At 46.1% G+C, this 16,448-nt stretch overlaps 5 protein-coding genes across 5 annotated transcripts; 3 read left to right on the plus strand and 2 right to left on the minus strand.

Annotated features, from left to right (window-relative positions):
* Positions 1–905: 905 nt before the first annotated feature.
* FTJAE_9072 (uncharacterized protein) lies at positions 906–1,496 on the plus strand (the record flags this gene model as incomplete). Its single annotated transcript, XM_037355955.1, has 1 exon — positions 906–1,496. One exon carries the CDS (start codon positions 906–908, stop codon positions 1,494–1,496), a length of 591 nt encoding a protein of 196 aa, XP_037203827.1.
* Positions 1,497–3,791: 2,295 nt separating this feature from the next.
* Positions 3,792–4,076, minus strand: FTJAE_9073 (uncharacterized protein; the record flags this gene model as incomplete). Its single annotated transcript, XM_037355956.1, has 1 exon — positions 3,792–4,076. The coding sequence occupies one exon, from the start codon at positions 4,074–4,076 to the stop codon at positions 3,792–3,794; it is 285 nt and encodes a 94-aa protein (XP_037203828.1).
* Positions 4,077–7,131: 3,055 nt separating this feature from the next.
* FTJAE_9074 (C6 zinc finger) lies at positions 7,132–8,301 on the plus strand (the record flags this gene model as incomplete). The annotated part of the gene is made up of 3 exons (XM_037355957.1): positions 7,132–7,203; positions 7,268–7,414; positions 7,483–8,301. The coding sequence occupies 3 exons, from the start codon at positions 7,132–7,134 to the stop codon at positions 8,299–8,301; spliced, it is 1,038 nt and encodes a 345-aa protein (XP_037203829.1).
* A 279-nt stretch (positions 8,302–8,580) lies between these two features.
* On the plus strand, positions 8,581–10,905 carry FTJAE_9075 (uncharacterized protein; the record flags this gene model as incomplete). Its single annotated transcript, XM_037355958.1, has 2 exons — positions 8,581–8,862; positions 8,911–10,905. 2 exons carry the CDS (start codon positions 8,581–8,583, stop codon positions 10,903–10,905), a joined length of 2,277 nt encoding a protein of 758 aa, XP_037203830.1.
* Positions 10,906–12,207: 1,302 nt separating this feature from the next.
* On the minus strand, positions 12,208–16,253 carry FTJAE_9076 (ferric cupric reductase transmembrane component 7; the record flags this gene model as incomplete). The annotated part of the gene is made up of 7 exons (XM_037355959.1): positions 12,208–13,690; positions 13,742–13,894; positions 14,926–15,135; positions 15,342–15,596; positions 15,650–15,761; positions 15,812–16,074; positions 16,138–16,253. 7 exons carry the CDS (start codon positions 16,251–16,253, stop codon positions 12,208–12,210), a joined length of 2,592 nt encoding a protein of 863 aa, XP_037203831.1.
* Between the last annotated feature and the right edge of the window lie 195 nt (positions 16,254–16,448).

Consider the following 16,448-nt stretch of genomic DNA (forward strand, 5'->3'; position numbering starts at 1 on the left):
ATTATCTGTGTTCGCAGCCTAAGGCTTAATCTTATAGGCCACCGCCATCGATAGTCAAGAAGCAGAATACATAAGTAAGAGATGCTGATTGTCACGGAATCGACGGATACCGCTGAAACAGTAGGCCAACAGATGACGGCCAAATGTTGCCGAAGGCCTTTGACTCTAAATAGGCAATTACTCTGAGTTGGCTGGTGGAAGTAATGTTATTTGCCGGACTGCATCTAAGGCTTGTGCCGCGTTGCCGGTCAAAGCGCTGAGTCGAAAGATTTATCGCATAAGCCGGCACTTTTCTTGCCGAAATAAACTCAAAATCACGACCGGGTGCAGCCAGGGCTTAGAAGAGCCTAAAGACCCGTCCCATACTAGGGAAATTCGCCTGTCTCGTTAAGCTTACAGCGCGCTTAGCTGTATACTCCATCTTCTGCGACTAAGCGCGTGTTTCTGTGTTTCAAGTAGTGGCGACTTGCTATGGGTTGATTTTCAGGATACAGAAGGTCGGATTGTGAGAAAGGTTCGATGCGCTGTTTTTACTTACTAGAGCCAACAGTCATCACATGTGCCTCGCGAGTTGTTCCGTTCCATCCGTGCCCCCGCATGAAAACCCTTGTCCAATCCATTTATATACAACCAACAACCAACACCTAGAGCCAACAACCAACACGATCAACTTTCTCAATCCTTCGAAAAACCAAAATTGCTGGGAAGCAACAAGAACGAAAGAACTATCCGTAACCAGCAATAACCGATAGCAGAGTTCTCCCAATTATAAAAAGACCATCTTATCCCCCGGATACACATATTCTCTGCACCCTTCCAACCAATACTATGGGAGATCTTCAGTTCTTACTCCTCATCTTCATTTTAGACGCGGCCGCAGTTATCATACGCATATCATCAGGACAATGGTCAACCTCAGCAAAACTTGGGTTGCTTGCCTCGCATTTGGCCTTGTTGAGCCGAGTCTTGGACTCCATGGCAAACAAGGTCAGCGCGTAGGCTACAATCCTCTTGTCAAGCAATGGAACGGCCCAGACTCCAACCTCACAGCAACTTTGGATCTCGTTGATCCCGGCCACGTCTCTGTGTTTGAGAAGCGTCGCCACATCGATGTCACGGCATGGGCTACAGTGGCTTTGGCTGCTGGTACTACCATCCTGGCTGCTGAGGCAGGCATGAATATCTACAAGCAGGTTGCCGACATTATCAAGAGCAAGTCGAACCACAATTCTTGCTCCATGACTACTGGCACCGACTCGAACGGACATATCATCGAGGGCTACGCATACCTGGCGACTACGAGCGGACACGATTGCAAGACCACTGCCGAAACGAAGACTATCCTTGCTGCGGTCAAGGACTGTGCTGATTGGCAGCATAAGCATGGAGCTATCATGGGCTGTTGTGTGCTGTCTCACGGTGGAACTTGGAAGGGTCATCTGCGTCTCACCTCTCAGCCTAACAAGTACCCAGCCCATGCGGTAAACTGTGATTAAGAAGCTGGTTGGGTTAGTAAAGCTGGCGGGGGCATAGTATACCTCATATGTTCTGACCGGTATTGGTGGAGACTTTCTTGGGGAGGACATGTATGCTGGATCATTCGTTTGCTGGTCTCTATGGTAGTGAATTGACTTCGGTACTTTCCTTTCTATAGCCAAATAAAACATGTTGTTTCGGAAACCAGGTTCTTAAGGCATGGAAGTGTCTTTCTGTGACGACAATCATTGACCCTCAATCCTTGGTCGGATCGGCAGACCCGCGAAGGTTCGATGTTCAAACTTATTATACCCGCTACAGGGCAGCGAAGAAACAAGCTAGAGTGGAGATGCTCTCGCCAAGGAGAAACTGCAATCCTCCACGACGACGACTGCATCGCCCTTAAGTGCGCATTATCTATATCAGTGCCTGTCCCAGTGGAATGTCCGGAATCCGTTAATTGGTCCATCACGCATCTTCTGTTGACTTAGGCCTTTGGGAACACATGACCTGACAGAGCTTCAATGGCTACGACATAATGAGCGACGATCGGATGATGAACAGACCTGAATTGTATGGTCGCAGCGCTGTGGTCAAATCATTCATTGGCCCCAGTCACTATAGCCTTTATGTGTTAAATCCCCCGGATAGAAAAGACCCTGGGTCTCTTGTCGATATACATGCCGAAAGGAGAGGTGGCGGGCAAGCTGAGGGACTTTCCCGGGCTACCCCAGACCATATCAACGGCGCGCTTGTTGCATATGCGACCCCCAACGCTTGGCTCATAAGAAGGCAAGGCACTAGATGTAATTATCTACCGTCATGGCTATATAATCGAGATCACACTTCAGGCAGCATAGAACCAATTCAAACAAGAGGTACTTTTAGTGGAAAAATTGGAAAAAGGATAGACAATAAGTAGAGCATGGAAGTTTCAATCAACTTGCTTGATATGGAGTCTTCTGAAGATAGCTATATACCGTGTATGATTTCCAACCAGCGAAACTAGTTAACATAAAAGGGGAAGAAATCCCAAAGGCTCTGGTCCTCTATATCTAGACAAAGCCATCACCTCGATTCGAGAGCTCATTTGTCTGTAATAACTAGTGTCGGGAACGTCTACGCTCCATATGCCGTGCTGCAGAGTGCCGTTGCCGTCGTGCAAGTCCTGGCTGCTGTGGTTCTCAATGTTGATTTGTGTAGAACGGGCAGGCATTTTGGGCGTATTGATAGAGGGGATTTGAAGTAATAGGAGTGATGTTTATAAGAGTAAGTTGTTGAATGGATGAAGGGAGGGACATACTGTCCCTATATATAGTTAAATTTGATATAGATTATCCGGTCTTCTGCAATAATCAACGCTCCAAATCTACTCCTCCGAGCTACAAAATGGTAAAGAATTCACACATAAACCTTAACGAGGTCTCGATGCCTTTGATTTGTATCACAAGGCATCTAACCTATCGCGTAACTAACCTATCGCGTAACTAACCTATCGCGTAACTAGACACGTATTTACGAGTTCTGGATTCTTCTATTCTGAGGTGCGTGGAATGAGCACAGCTAGTCGTTTACTGGCAAATAGTAAAAGAGATGGCTAGTGATTTGAATTGCCAGTTTCATATTAGAGAGCAAGCCACAAATACGATACGTGGCTGTTGGACTAACCTTGAGGGCCGAACAACCGGATCTGTTATCTTTCATAACCTCGAGCACAGATTATCTCTCTGTTTCAAAAGTCACTCATTTTCCATCATTGATATGTATGCAAGACCTTTGTTTCTTGATGATGGTATATCGATTTATCTATTGATCTTGATCCGCGAACATGACTTACCAGACCGAGACAAAGTCTCCGAGCCCTCCCCGCTGACGGTCAATCTTGGCAGCCCTTTTAGCATTATGTATATAGTAGTGTAAACAAACTACCTACTCCGTAGAGAATGCCAATTTTCCCACACATCTAGAACATGGCGGGGCGGGTGGCTTTGAGCGATTGCTTACTATCTCTTAAGAGTTACAGCGAGAAAGGGAAATACGCGTAATTCCAAAAGATGGAATGTAGAGGCTGAACTATAGTCTTTTAGCACAGTCACTGAGTTCCCATGTTTGCTTCAAACTTCGATGTTGCAAGGAATGGCGCGGACCATGTCCCACGTGCTCATTCTAGTTATTATTCTTTCCTAAGACATTATATACAATAAACCAGCATAATTGTGCCTAAATGTAGACTATAAGCTGCAATAGGTAGTGTTTAGCCTTCAATGTTTAATTGTGTATTCTCTCTTATATATTGCCTGTGATTGAGAGTAAGACTAGTGTCCCCTTGAAGCCTTAAAAAGCGAAGCCATACCAGTAGCGGTACTATTGGCCTCGTTGGACTCATTGCGGTCGGGAACAGCCGCTTCCTTTCCGTCTTCGGTCCCTCCTGCGGGCCGCTGGGTATCCGATCCCTGGCCATAAGATTTGACAACACCAGGCGCGTACACCATTTGATCATTGACTTTAGTAATGCTGATTTCGCCAAAGGATGGATTGCCTGGCGTGTCGTTCTTAGTGCTCCTCTTTATAGAGACGGTATTGGGGGACTCGGCTGGCATGGCGATTTGTCGATCTTGAGGGCGGGGAGGATTGACGGGTAGGATCAGAGAATAGTAATGTGATGCGAGGATGCGGGATATACAGAGGGGGGGCTGGTAGGTCTAAAACGTGATAGAGCCTGGTTGCCAAAGTATAATTTATAGAGCGCTTAATACAGGGAAACAATGGAGCTAGCTGGATGGCTTTACCCGACGCAATGGATCTAGGAGGCCTTCCCCGCACCTGGCATTCCAGACACTCAAGCCACAATACGAACTTCTTCAGCCAATTAGATCTTAACGACAAACATGAAGAAGAACTTTACAGATAACCGGCTAGAGTCATGTTTATCTGCCATGTCGGGGGTGTCACTTCTTCCGCTATCTAGTAATTCAGATTGCTCTAGGCCCAAGTTCTCTATAATGATTTAAGCTTTCGACTGTAAGTCTGAATTGTAAATAACAAGTCTATAAAGCATTCTAGACATTACACTATAATGACTAACTATTTGGTTGCTTTAGGCCTAGGTATGCCGTATCCCTAGCTCAGTAGACAAGTTCAGATTAATTTATAGAGCTTCTTTAGCAGCTTTATCTGCGGTTGCATTATCTGGCACACTGACGCATTGTTAAATTTATCCGAAATATATCTCTGCATTTTGGCTTTAGAGTTTATTGACAGTTTAGAAGACCTTGGTAAGCATGTACTGTCCTAGAGGGCAATTAGGAATCTATATAGCTTACAGCACTGCCTGGTTACTAGTAAATATAGTATATGTATTTAGTCTGAACTCGGGTTTCTGAGCTCGGCTGCGTGTGGTGTAAAATGCCTGACGTTTAAAGATGCTGCCTTTGTTTTAAGTCGATACTAAGTACTTGGAGAAACGGTGCCACAGCGGCAGCACTGATATGTTTATCGGTTCCGGTGCCGACAGTAGAGATGCAGGTTATTGTCGGACCGATTACATCATGTTTATCGATGGGACTTTCAGCGAAACCGTTTCTGTAGACAATTGGTGAGATTCATCACGGTAGCACTGCATATACTTGGCGCCCTGCCTGTGCGTCAAACTTTTGTTCTAGGGTACCTATATGACGGCTGCTTAGTGGCTCTTATGCTTTGTCAGGGACATGCCTGTGTGTCCTTGTTCTTGGTTGTAATCACTATATTATTATATAATGACTAGTTATGATCTGCCATGCATGTTCAAGTGCAGTCTGCTCGACACGCACGCACAAAAGGGTAAGAAAATGGCCGGCTTCACTTTTCAGTAGTAACAACCGCATTTCACACTCCAATGCTATTACAATGTCTCGAGTCGTATATAAAGAGAAAGAAAAATGCCTAGGTTCAAGGTTTCTCTAATACTGTGTTGACTATTGACTGTTGGTCATCGGGGAGGTTGACTGTAGCGGCAGCCAATTGAGCTCAATTTGTCTGCTAGCTGCTGAAATGGAAAGCATTCTGTCCCTTTGCCTCTGCAATAGATCTCGTTGAGACTTCCGATACTGCATTTCGTGTCAAGAGGGTTGAGGGCGACGATGGTTACGAAGGTAGAGTCAGACAGGCAAGGCGGTGATGAACGGCATCGCGATTACGCTGCTGGGCCGGAACCGCTGGGCATGGTCTCTTTTCAGCCCTTGTGAGGTGAAAAGAGACAGAATCGTGACTGTGAGGGAGGGAAAGTCTACTTCTTTGAGAGGCTTCGCCTCAAAGGCTACACTACGTTTAGAGCCATGAAGATCAAGGAGTGCTGTGTATATACTTATAGCCGTTAGTGGCCATGTCCGTTGATGTCACAATAATTAAGAAAGCAAGATGTACACTTACTGACCTCTATGTTCTGCAGATCAAGGCCAATGGCTAATATCTGTTATGCTTTAACTCTATCTCTGTAAGAACTTATATAAACATGTGGCAGCTTTAAAGTACGCAGTTGCAGAATAGCAATGTGTAAGATGTTGGCTCTTAATATTCTCCAAGACTGACTTGTTTAAGGGCGGCCGTCTCTCGACATAATTGTATCTAATCCCTGTTCTGGGGATCCACTGTGAGTGGATACCAATCTAGCCAAAATGTAACATTCAGGCAAGTTCCAGTCACACGGTCATCAGCGATAAGCGCTTAGATAAGAAGAACCCTGTCCTTTACCAGACTAACGGGATATTCCCTTTAAACATTGTGAAATTTGCCGTGTTTGCGGGGGTACTAATGCACACCTGAGTTCTTTTCTGCAATGGCTATGAGCTAAGAAAGTAGAGGCGTCAACAAGTGCCGAACTAATGTTTATTTCTGCCAGGTTTTGCGTTTAAAAGCGCTTTGACCAACCACGCTCTCTGGCGATCCTCTTCGCGATTAATAAGTAGCTTGACCTCCTTTATGTTTCTGTGTTTTAGAACTACACCATTGTTATGCCCACGACACCATATCTCAGAATAACCAAAGCCATTGAAGCCTCATTCTGCTACACACATGGACTGCCAACAGAGGCCATCCTTCAAGGGAGCAAAATATCCGACCAAACATCGCCGGCACTACCCTCGGTCCAGAACCGGTTGTCTTATCTGTCGCATAAAGCACAAAAAGTGTGATGAGACAAAGCCTTCCTGCCGATATTGTATTCGAAGTGCTCGAACTTGTATCTGGCCTGACGAAGATGAACCCAACAAGGCCCAATTGCAAAATAGCTCTGATAATAGCTCAGATACGAATTCTAACTCTGATACTGGATCCGCAATGACGAAGCCCGGTCTGTTCATGGTATGTTGCCCACACCAACGTATCACGTCAACTCTATACTAACCGATCACTCCGCTATAGCCAGCCTCGCAAGCGCAGATACTAAAAAGATTTTTCTTTGACTGGTCGACTCACGCGAATATCCCATCTGGACAGACTTTGTCCTGGTATAGCAGCCTTGCTGAGATATACTCAAACTCCAGCGTAGACAGCCTGCTACACAAGTCAGTCAATACCTTGGCCAACGCCAGCTACGGACAGAGATTCAACTCGTATCAAGCACTCAAAGATGCAACAAAGCTATATGGAGAGTCGATACGTATGCTGAGAGATAGAATGCATGGTGTTATCGATTCTTCTCACTACTACGAAGTTATGAACTCTATTATGCTACTTAGCATATATGAGGTAAGCGGCACTATATCACTAGCTGTCTGTGACTATTGAAAGGTCATTTGCTGATTTACGATAGGGTTTGGTAGATGAGTCCATTGCGCTCGAAGGCTCTTGGGTGTCACATATCAGCGGAGGCTGTACCTTGTTAGATCTGCGGGGGCAAGGCAAAATCATCAACTCTCCTGCAGAGTATGAGATATCTATACTTATTTTCATGCAAATGGTACGTTCGCTCTATCACTCTTTACTTTATATAAAAAAAATAAAAAGAAGAAGCTTATGTTACTGTAGATTCATATTGGCCTTGCGACTGGCCAAGGCCTTTCGATATCATGGGAATCCGTCAAGGAGCTATGTTTGCCACGACTGCCCTTCTTCTACACGCATACGCAACTCATTTATCAGTCTGCGTGTCTTTGCATGGAATGGAGAACCGCTTTGTTGGCCTACAAAGAGGATCAAGACATCACACAACTATCTTCCATTACGTCTCAGGCATTGACTTTGGATAAGCAGCTTGAGGAGTGGGCCAAGACTCTGCCTCCTTCTGCGAACTATGCGATTGGATCTGTATTGATCGATACCCAACTGGAGTGGTTACGACCTTTACTCAATGCACCGTGGAGGCCTGTCAATTTGCATATGTACACATCGCTTTCGAGCCAGATCCTTTGGAGATTCTATTGGATGGTTCGAACTATCCTCAACCAGGCCCTTCTGTTCACCAACGGCATATTTGAACAACGCAAAGTACCGATAGATCCGATTCTCAGCCGGGCCGAAACAGAATCTAAGCTCATTTCTTTTACGGATAGCTTATGTGAATCTTGCCTCTCGACCTTCGTAAATATCGTCAAGCAAGATCCGCAATATTACAGAGCTGAGGCTATTCCAAGTGTGTTAGGTTACGTCAGTCTACAGGTTTTGCCGACTCTTAGCTTATGTCTCGAGCAAGTCGATATCACTGGGATCGATCTGTCGAGCAGAAGAGAATGGGTAGCTAGGATGAGGCATTTTCTTCGGCTTCATCTTGGCATTGCAAAAGGTGCAACAGCCATACCGCCATCTCTGAACAATAACATCCCAGTCCAGATTTGGGGCTTTTCATAGAAGTTTTAAGAGACATCAATACCATATAATATCCCGACGAAGTCAGAAAATCCAGGGAGAGGTCCTTTCAATGTGATCCTGGGAAGCAGTTCGTATTGGCCTTATTTAAGTGTTAATTTATAAGTGCTATTGACTAAGCTTATCAATCTGACCACTTGTCAAAGCATATACCATGCACCCCGAATGAATGAGAGTAGCGATGCCCAAGGCGAACGTTACAACTGATAAATATCCAAGATCAGGCTCAACTCTTCTGCTTATATTGGGGGCCAAAACACCATGCTCGCACCCTTCATCAACCAATCACAGCTGACAAAATCACATCCTCATTATGCACCTCGATCCAATATTGCTTGGCAACTACGTCAGATAAAAGCTGCAGCAGGAAAGATAAGAACAACGTTTCCTAACGCACCCTCTTCATTGTTTGAGCGCTGCTTCCGTATTCTCTTATTCTTGTCACATCGCCAACTACAAATCAGGACGATGTCTCGCGAGCGCGACTACGAACTGGAGACATTAAGGAATGTTGACACGGGCAATGGTTCCTCAGCACCACTGGTACTAGCCTTTTATAAACGGCCTTGGAAGTTCGCTAACTGAGAGCAGGTTGATGAACAGAGTATTTCAAGCCTACCCAAGTCATCATGGCAAGGAACGCGACCGGTTGATGAACCCGACATCCATAAATCTCCGCTAAACGGGAACACTTTCGAGGATAAAGGGAAACCTAGCCCTCTCCTTACTTTTCCTGGTTCATTAAAATCGAAACGGTCAACGAGCAAAAGCAGCAGACACTTGGCTTTTCGCTATTTTGCACTCGTGCATCTACCGCCAGTCGCAATCACAATTACCCTTCTGTCGCTTTACATCACTCAAGTTCGCTGGGTGAACCCCTCCACTGAAGCGTTGAACGGCCTACAGTTTGCAGCCAAGGGTCACGAGACGCTCATCCTAGTGTCCTTGGGAGATATCCTCCTGCACCAGATATCCTACGGCTTGAAACGCCAGGAAGTCGGTGTGCCGCTTGGCTTTTTGTCATCTGCGTTGAACCTTGCAGCGCCTCTGCGATACCTCATCAGCCGTCAGCTATGGGCTCCAACGTTGCAGTCTGGCAGGACAGCTCAGTATCGACGGGCTTCAGCAGCTCTGATCATGTTGATATCCATTCTGTGCCTTGGAGCAAGTCCACTGTCCGCCATTGCCATGATCCCTCGCCAGGGTTGGTGGAAGGACCACCATTTCGACCCAAGTTATAGATACCTCTTCGAATACGAGCCCACCCAGTGGATCCCTCATATGGAATACAGAACAACACTTGATGCAGAGTCTGGACCCTACCTGAGAGACATTATAGATCCCTCTGCTGTACCTTTACATACTCTCCTCAAGGCTGATTACCGTGCGGTTGGCACAGTTGGACCAGAAAATCAAAACATTTCGTATTCCAACTTTAACCAATCCGAATTCTCGTACATTGCAACGGCGGATTATGGGTTGCCGACAATTGCTACTAGCCAATTATCCTTCATAGCATTTGGACTGGGAAACGCTTCTCCAAGAGGCATCAATGGAATAACTACTAGGATGTCATGGATTACCTCTTCCAAACGACAAGTTAATGGAACAGGAACTCAAAAGTCTTGGAAACAGCCTGTTGTAGCTGTACAATGCCTCGGAGATACAGTCTACAATGGGAGCCTCTACTTTCACTTTTCTGGTTGGCAATCGGAGGTTATGTCGACCCCCTTCCGAGTGTCCCTTAATCTCAATGACTCTTCGGCTCTTGCGGATTTGCATAGTAGCAATTCTACCGACTATCGCTTCATCGACCTTCCAGCAAGTGAAGAATGGCTGGTGAGCGGCAACATACTGTTTGCCAGTACTGCTCGAATTGAGGAAGAAGATGAGCCTGAGCGACACTATACACTCTGCCTAATATTTGCTCGTTGGGCAGAAGCCGATACATGGATCGAGCTCCCCCATTACTCGCGACCCTGGAGTCACTTCAACCCACCAGTAAGATTCGATAGCAATTCCAGCGATGTTATCCATATGGATGGGAAGTGGTTGGAAGATATCTCATCGTTCTCTAATGGGTCATTCTTTCGCTCCATTGCAGACTATTGTGTAGCGGACGACAGACGGGATTGCCAAGAGCGGTTTCTAGGTCTACATATCACAGACGCGATCTCTCAAGCGGGAAACAACGTCTCATGGCCCAACTACTTTGCAGGAATTACACCGTCAGACGGCGCAACAGAAGACAAGGTAACTTACACTCGATCTTATTACACGTACGCGTATCGCTTTGAAAGCAGCCACAGTATCCCTTTGGCATTTACTTTTCTTCTTCTGCATCTTTTGTTGGTATTGATACACTTGATTACAATTCTTGGATCGAATGATCCTTGGCAAGGCTCTGACTGGGACAATTTTGGAGACATGTTGGTTCTTGCTCTTGCATCCAAGCCACCAGACGGCGCAAATGATCCAACTCGACAAACTTCGAGGTCTGAATTATGGAAAAAGACTGTTACAGTTGATCGCGACGGGGAAGAGTTTCAATATAGGATTCGTCTGAGAGACGAGAAAGGGTATTAGAGAACAAATGAGGAAGAAGGAGGTGTTTGAGTGGAATGGACCGACTACTACTGTTTAATAGCTACGGATGAAATGGGAAGGTGAATGTAATGAGTAACATTACAACGACGACAGAAAACACCCCTAGATTTGTATCATTTCCCCGGCAGCTCAAGCTAAACAGTAACCATTTCTATAATGATGACAGCATCAGACCAGAAAACAGGCATGAAGTCCGTCGTCAACATCGGGCTATATAATGCTAAGACTTTATCGGGGCCTTTCGATATGTATAGTACCACGTCTTGTTGGTAGCTCAATCTGAGTTGCAATATTCACGATTCGCGTTTTCGTTAATGCCGAGGTGAGAACAGTCGACCAACAACCAACATGCGGAGTCACTGCTCCGTAAAATATTAATTATTTTCATCGTGGATAGTGGAGCAATAGCATCGGTCGACAGATATTAGCTTTCCAGTAGCTGGGCTATTCTGCACATTGTTGCCTGGTCACAGAGACCTGCTTTTCACGAACCTAACTGTGGTGCCGATTGCTACTTTGCAGCCTCAGCAGCAGCTGATGGTCTTCTCTGAGCATACACATCATGCGATGGGGTACAATTGCGCATTGCCTATTGTACCCCAAGCTCCGTTTCATTGGCGTGGATTACAATGTAGTAGTCTTTACCCAGCAGATGGCATGCCACGGCATAAACAGCTCTGTACCGATTGGCTCACATGATCGCAGTACTGTTTTTTAAGACATGGCACATCCATGTGAAATAATTCTCGCACAACCACAAGCGTTTGTACTTCATTTCCTAAAAACACTTCATCAGCGTGCATAGATCCCCATGGCCAATCCGAGCACCTTAGTTGGGCTACCTACTGAGATTACCATCCAAGTCGTAACCGAGTTAGTCAAGGATCCATGGTTGCAACTTGAGAGGTTTGTCTCCAGGTTATCGCATTACAAGAAACCAGTTGAGCTAACACTACCGAGAAGAGGCACGCGGTCCCAGCTCAAGAACCTAAGGTTGACACATCCGCGATTTTCGAACCTGGACTGCATCAACGCTTTATTGTTTCACTCTGTCGAGTTTGAGGCATCACGTGCAGGATTGATCAATCTTCAAGAATGCGACATGTCACGTATTGCGAATGAAGATATGTATACACTGTAACAGCCTTTGATTTGTCTTTTTGATTTAAGCTTTCAGTCACAAGTCTCAACTACAAATTACATCTTATCATATCTGGCTTACAACCTGGACATTTTCTATGTGTCTGACTAACTTCTTCCTATAGATAAACACAAAGCAATTCATTCTTCTTCCCCATCGCTGTCTATCTCTTCCTCTTCCTCACTCTCATCATCCACCTCCATGTCCTCATCCTCACTCTCCTCGTCACTACCTTCATCTTCACTAACACCATCACGTAACTCTTCCCTCAAAGCAATGTTGTGACTAAACTCTATGTCGCCATATAGATGGGCTTCCAGTGGATAGCAAGGCTTTCCAGTGCCAGGAGCCTCTCTTGGCGTTGCGATGCTGCTATCTTTGCATACTACCTTATCGTAAGAGAATCCAAAGTCAAACTTAAAGTGGATGCCCTTTGGATCTGGACCGGATACATTCGGATGGTCGCGGATTGCGTCAAACACATGACGCCACTCCAGTGACTCCTCAGCAGGACCGCCAACATGATCACCCGCTATACGTACTGAGCGCAGATCCTTCATTCTGAGGAGCCAACCGTGAAGAAGACGGGGATTGCTTCGCGTGCTTAGAGCCAGCTCTTGGAGTGCTGGCAAGTCGTGCGTTGCAGCGCGTGTCGGCCAATCTGCGCCACCAAGAAACGGGAAGTAGTGGCAGAATTCGAAGATTTCTACCGTAGAATGGCACTTTTCTATCAAGTCGTGAGCCATATCCCCAATTCTCTGCCGGTTATGTTTCTGTCGACTGTGCAGAAAACTCGCCATAGCGGTTTCTCTCATCAAATGAAACGGCACTTCTGGACAGAGAGCCGCAATCTCGAGTTTCTTCAGGTTGCTCAAATCGAGCTGTTGCCATCCTGGGATCGTTTTACACTCCACGTTTCCCAACATGTGTAGCCTCATCGAGAGGCTTGGAACCGCGATGCCTGATGCTGAAAGACATGTCATGACTGTGTTGAACAGTCTCTCGGCTACTATAGCACAGGCATACTGACGGACATACTGGGCATTGATTCTCCCATTTCTATAGCTTGGTAGTCTCCGTGTCATGTCGTCATGCGGTTTGGTCCATGCATCTGGAACTTCCAAACTGAGGTTCCTCCAATTCATCGGTGAATAGGATTCGTGAGGGTAAAGGTTCTTGTAATCAATATGATTGGCCAGTGTGACATTTTCAAGACGACTCCCGACCATCTTGAGAACGTTGGTCCATGTTTCTATCAAATCGCCATTTGGGTCCTCAAGCAATCTCTGGGCTTCTTTCGCGTCGCGTATGTACGCGTCATGAGACAGCATTAGAGGCGTCATACCATCGGATCTGGCATCTGGGTTGCGGTCCGGTGTGTCTAAAAGGATTAATCGATCCCACGTTTCAAGCACTAGATCCCAGCTCGCATATGCGTTAAATGTGATTGATCGTGTATAAGTAGCCACTCGCGAGAAGTCGCCACGTTGAAGCTTTAGCAGATGATAACGTGTTGGTTCAAGACGTATATCGGTGAACAGCAACTTGTTGACATAGTGACAGTCGGCAAACTTTCGATGTGTCAATCTCAAAATTTTGAGTTGGCCAGAGTCTGAGATTTCGCTAGCAGATAATCAGCATATGAATACACGGGGGCAACTCGGTCAGACATACTTCCAGCGAGCATCTTCATCCTCTTCGAAAATGAGTAATAACTTTGACACAAATTCGTTGATGATTTCTGGAGGGATACGGGGAAATGCCCCAGATTCGATGGGGGCGGTTAGGCTAGCCATTCGGGTATGTCGCGTAAGTGATATGCGCGAACTAGAAGTATGTTAAGATTTAACTTGGACTAGATGTTGTGAAAGCAGGTTTGTGAAAAGGTTCGGTCGCAGATGAAATTAAATTGTGTGTTGATTATTCTTTATTCACGCTGTAAACATCACGTGAAAGTTCCTTGCCAATCACTTCACTGTTATTGTTGCACAAGACCCAGATTAGTCACGACGCGTATTCTAGCGCTGATTGAAGAAGTTTTTGCTTTTTTCTTTTACTGGAAATGGCGGTCGAATTGACGCTCATGCCCAAGAGAAGTGTTCAGAATGCAAGTACACTCCCGCAGAATCTGCACCCTCAAGAATATCCAAGTTTAAAGACGCCACAGCGTTTCGAACATCATTCTGCATAGTATCCGGACCGCAGACATATACACCTAGCGATTCAGTGGATGTCACTCCGCTTGCCAACCCTCTCAGAATCTTCGGCAAGTCTGGTCGGCCATGCAGTTCGTCAAATGATACCAGGCTTTCTGTGGCTCTTTCACTACCTGACTCTTTGTTGCCAGGGACGAAGCTGCTGTTTGATGGTAGGCTTGATCCTGTTATGTCCCCACAAGTGTGATGAAGCTGTACTTGCAGGCCCGATATCATTTTGTCTGAGTAATTGAGCAACGTTTCGCTCACAACTTGTCGATACCAGCTGCAGCTCTCAACATCTCGACTCGCTAGTACCACGCGAAGTGATGAAAACGGAGATCCCTCCTTTTGTTCTTCTTTGCATCTTTCATTGCCATGCCCTGTTTGGGCTGCGATATACTGCTCGATAAAAGGCAAAGTCCAGCCAGCTCCTGACCCTCCCGCGATGACAACAAGATGGTTGCTCTTGACTAAGCGCTGTGTATTGATGCCCCCATATGGCCCATCGACCAGCACTGAGATCTGAGCTCCTGGATTCTGTAGGGCGTGCTCATAGAGCTTGCAGTAAAACCTCGGTGTCTTTTGAGATAAAACACAAGGAATGACTGGTCATCTGGACATGTTGCAGGCAAGGAGCAAATGGTAAATGGGTGCGCTGACAAGGCTTGTGTAAGTCCAAAACTGGTGAAGCGCAGGAAGCAGTGCTGTCCTATTTCCCATGTGAAGTTGACGGGGATGGCGACACGAACGAAACCGTTGTCCTCCACTTTGACATGAGCGGTTGTTCGAACACCATACTCAAAACAGGTCCGTAGCCATGGGTATACGTAGCAGGGAACATACACAGCACCTGTCCCTATGAAATAGTGCCTGCAGTCGAGTCAGTGTGAGTGGCAGACAGGAATGGGCATGAAAGCCTTACCAAGATGTTAGGGTATAGTCTCAGTGCCAAAAGAAAGTCAACATGAATATGACGACGGCGAAGAAATGCGTTGCCTTGAAGAATTCATATCCAAGCAGCCGTCTGGATTTGACGTAAGCCCACAGTACAGGTCAGGTATTCTAGGTCTGCTTACCGAATGGCACTATGTGACGCAAAGGTCAACCACGCTTGGAAGACTAAGGCGACGATACCGGTCCAATAGAACAAGAGGCTCATCTTAAAATGCATCTGCATATCGTGAAACCTGATATGATACACAATGAATGGGAATGTATGCATAAGAGCAAGTACAAAAAAAGCGTAAGCTATCCATCGATGGAATACTTGGAGTCTCTCGTGTGAGACGCCGGTTAGTAAAGTGATCCAGTTTGTCTTGGTTGCCGTAGCGCTGCTACGCGTCAGTAAAGGTGTAGAAGTCAGAGTTGGTAGTGCAGTACTGACAATACAAATGGCATGCATCCCAAAGCCAGCCATCCAGATCTTGTTCCCAGTGGCGGTGAGCCGCCAAAGTCTAGCGATGGCCAGTAGTACGGCTGAGGGATCAAGTCCATGCCTATCTCACGTTAATTATCGCGCCTGTTCGAGACTGTTCGATTCACCTACAGAAAAAGAAGACGGTTCCAGCCAGACCCAGTAGCAGCACCCCGACAGAAGCCGAGTTAAACCCAAGTGATGCAACATGGAATCCACGATACGAAAGATATCTGATGGTGGCGATCAACATACGCCAGGGTTTAGGTCCACGGAATCTCGGAAACCCAAGGCCAATAACGTAGTATGATATAAAGTGACCAACTGTGAATAGTCCAATGCCAGTCATGAAGAAGGCTACTGTTGGTAAAGCGTAGACATGGTCTGCGATGTACCTTCTTGGTGTTAGACAATAGGTCCTAATGCGGTGCTCAGTCAATTCGAAGGGCTGAGCTTACCAGAAGTGCCATCTTTTCATGTACCATGAGCATTGCGCTTCAGTGAAGCCATCGCAAGTGAATACACGACTCCCAGTCAACTGGACCGGAGGCGTGAGCCAAGCTGCAGAGTCCATACAGAGAAAGTCGATCTCGGAGAACTTTCAGGTAGTAGATGAGAGAATAGATGCCAAGTGATTTCTATCACGGGTTGTTTTGAGGGGTTGGCAATGTGTTGAAGTCTTCGCAGAAGAGATGTCGTGCATATTAATTCCAATCCGGTAAAATTGATGGAGGAGGTTACGAAATGGATTTAAGTGACAGGTGGCCAA

This window comes from Fusarium tjaetaba, assembly GCF_013396195.1.
Source record: "Fusarium tjaetaba strain NRRL 66243 chromosome Unknown NRRL66243_c0000203, whole genome shotgun sequence".
Lineage (NCBI taxonomy): Eukaryota > Fungi > Ascomycota > Sordariomycetes > Hypocreales > Nectriaceae > Fusarium > Fusarium tjaetaba.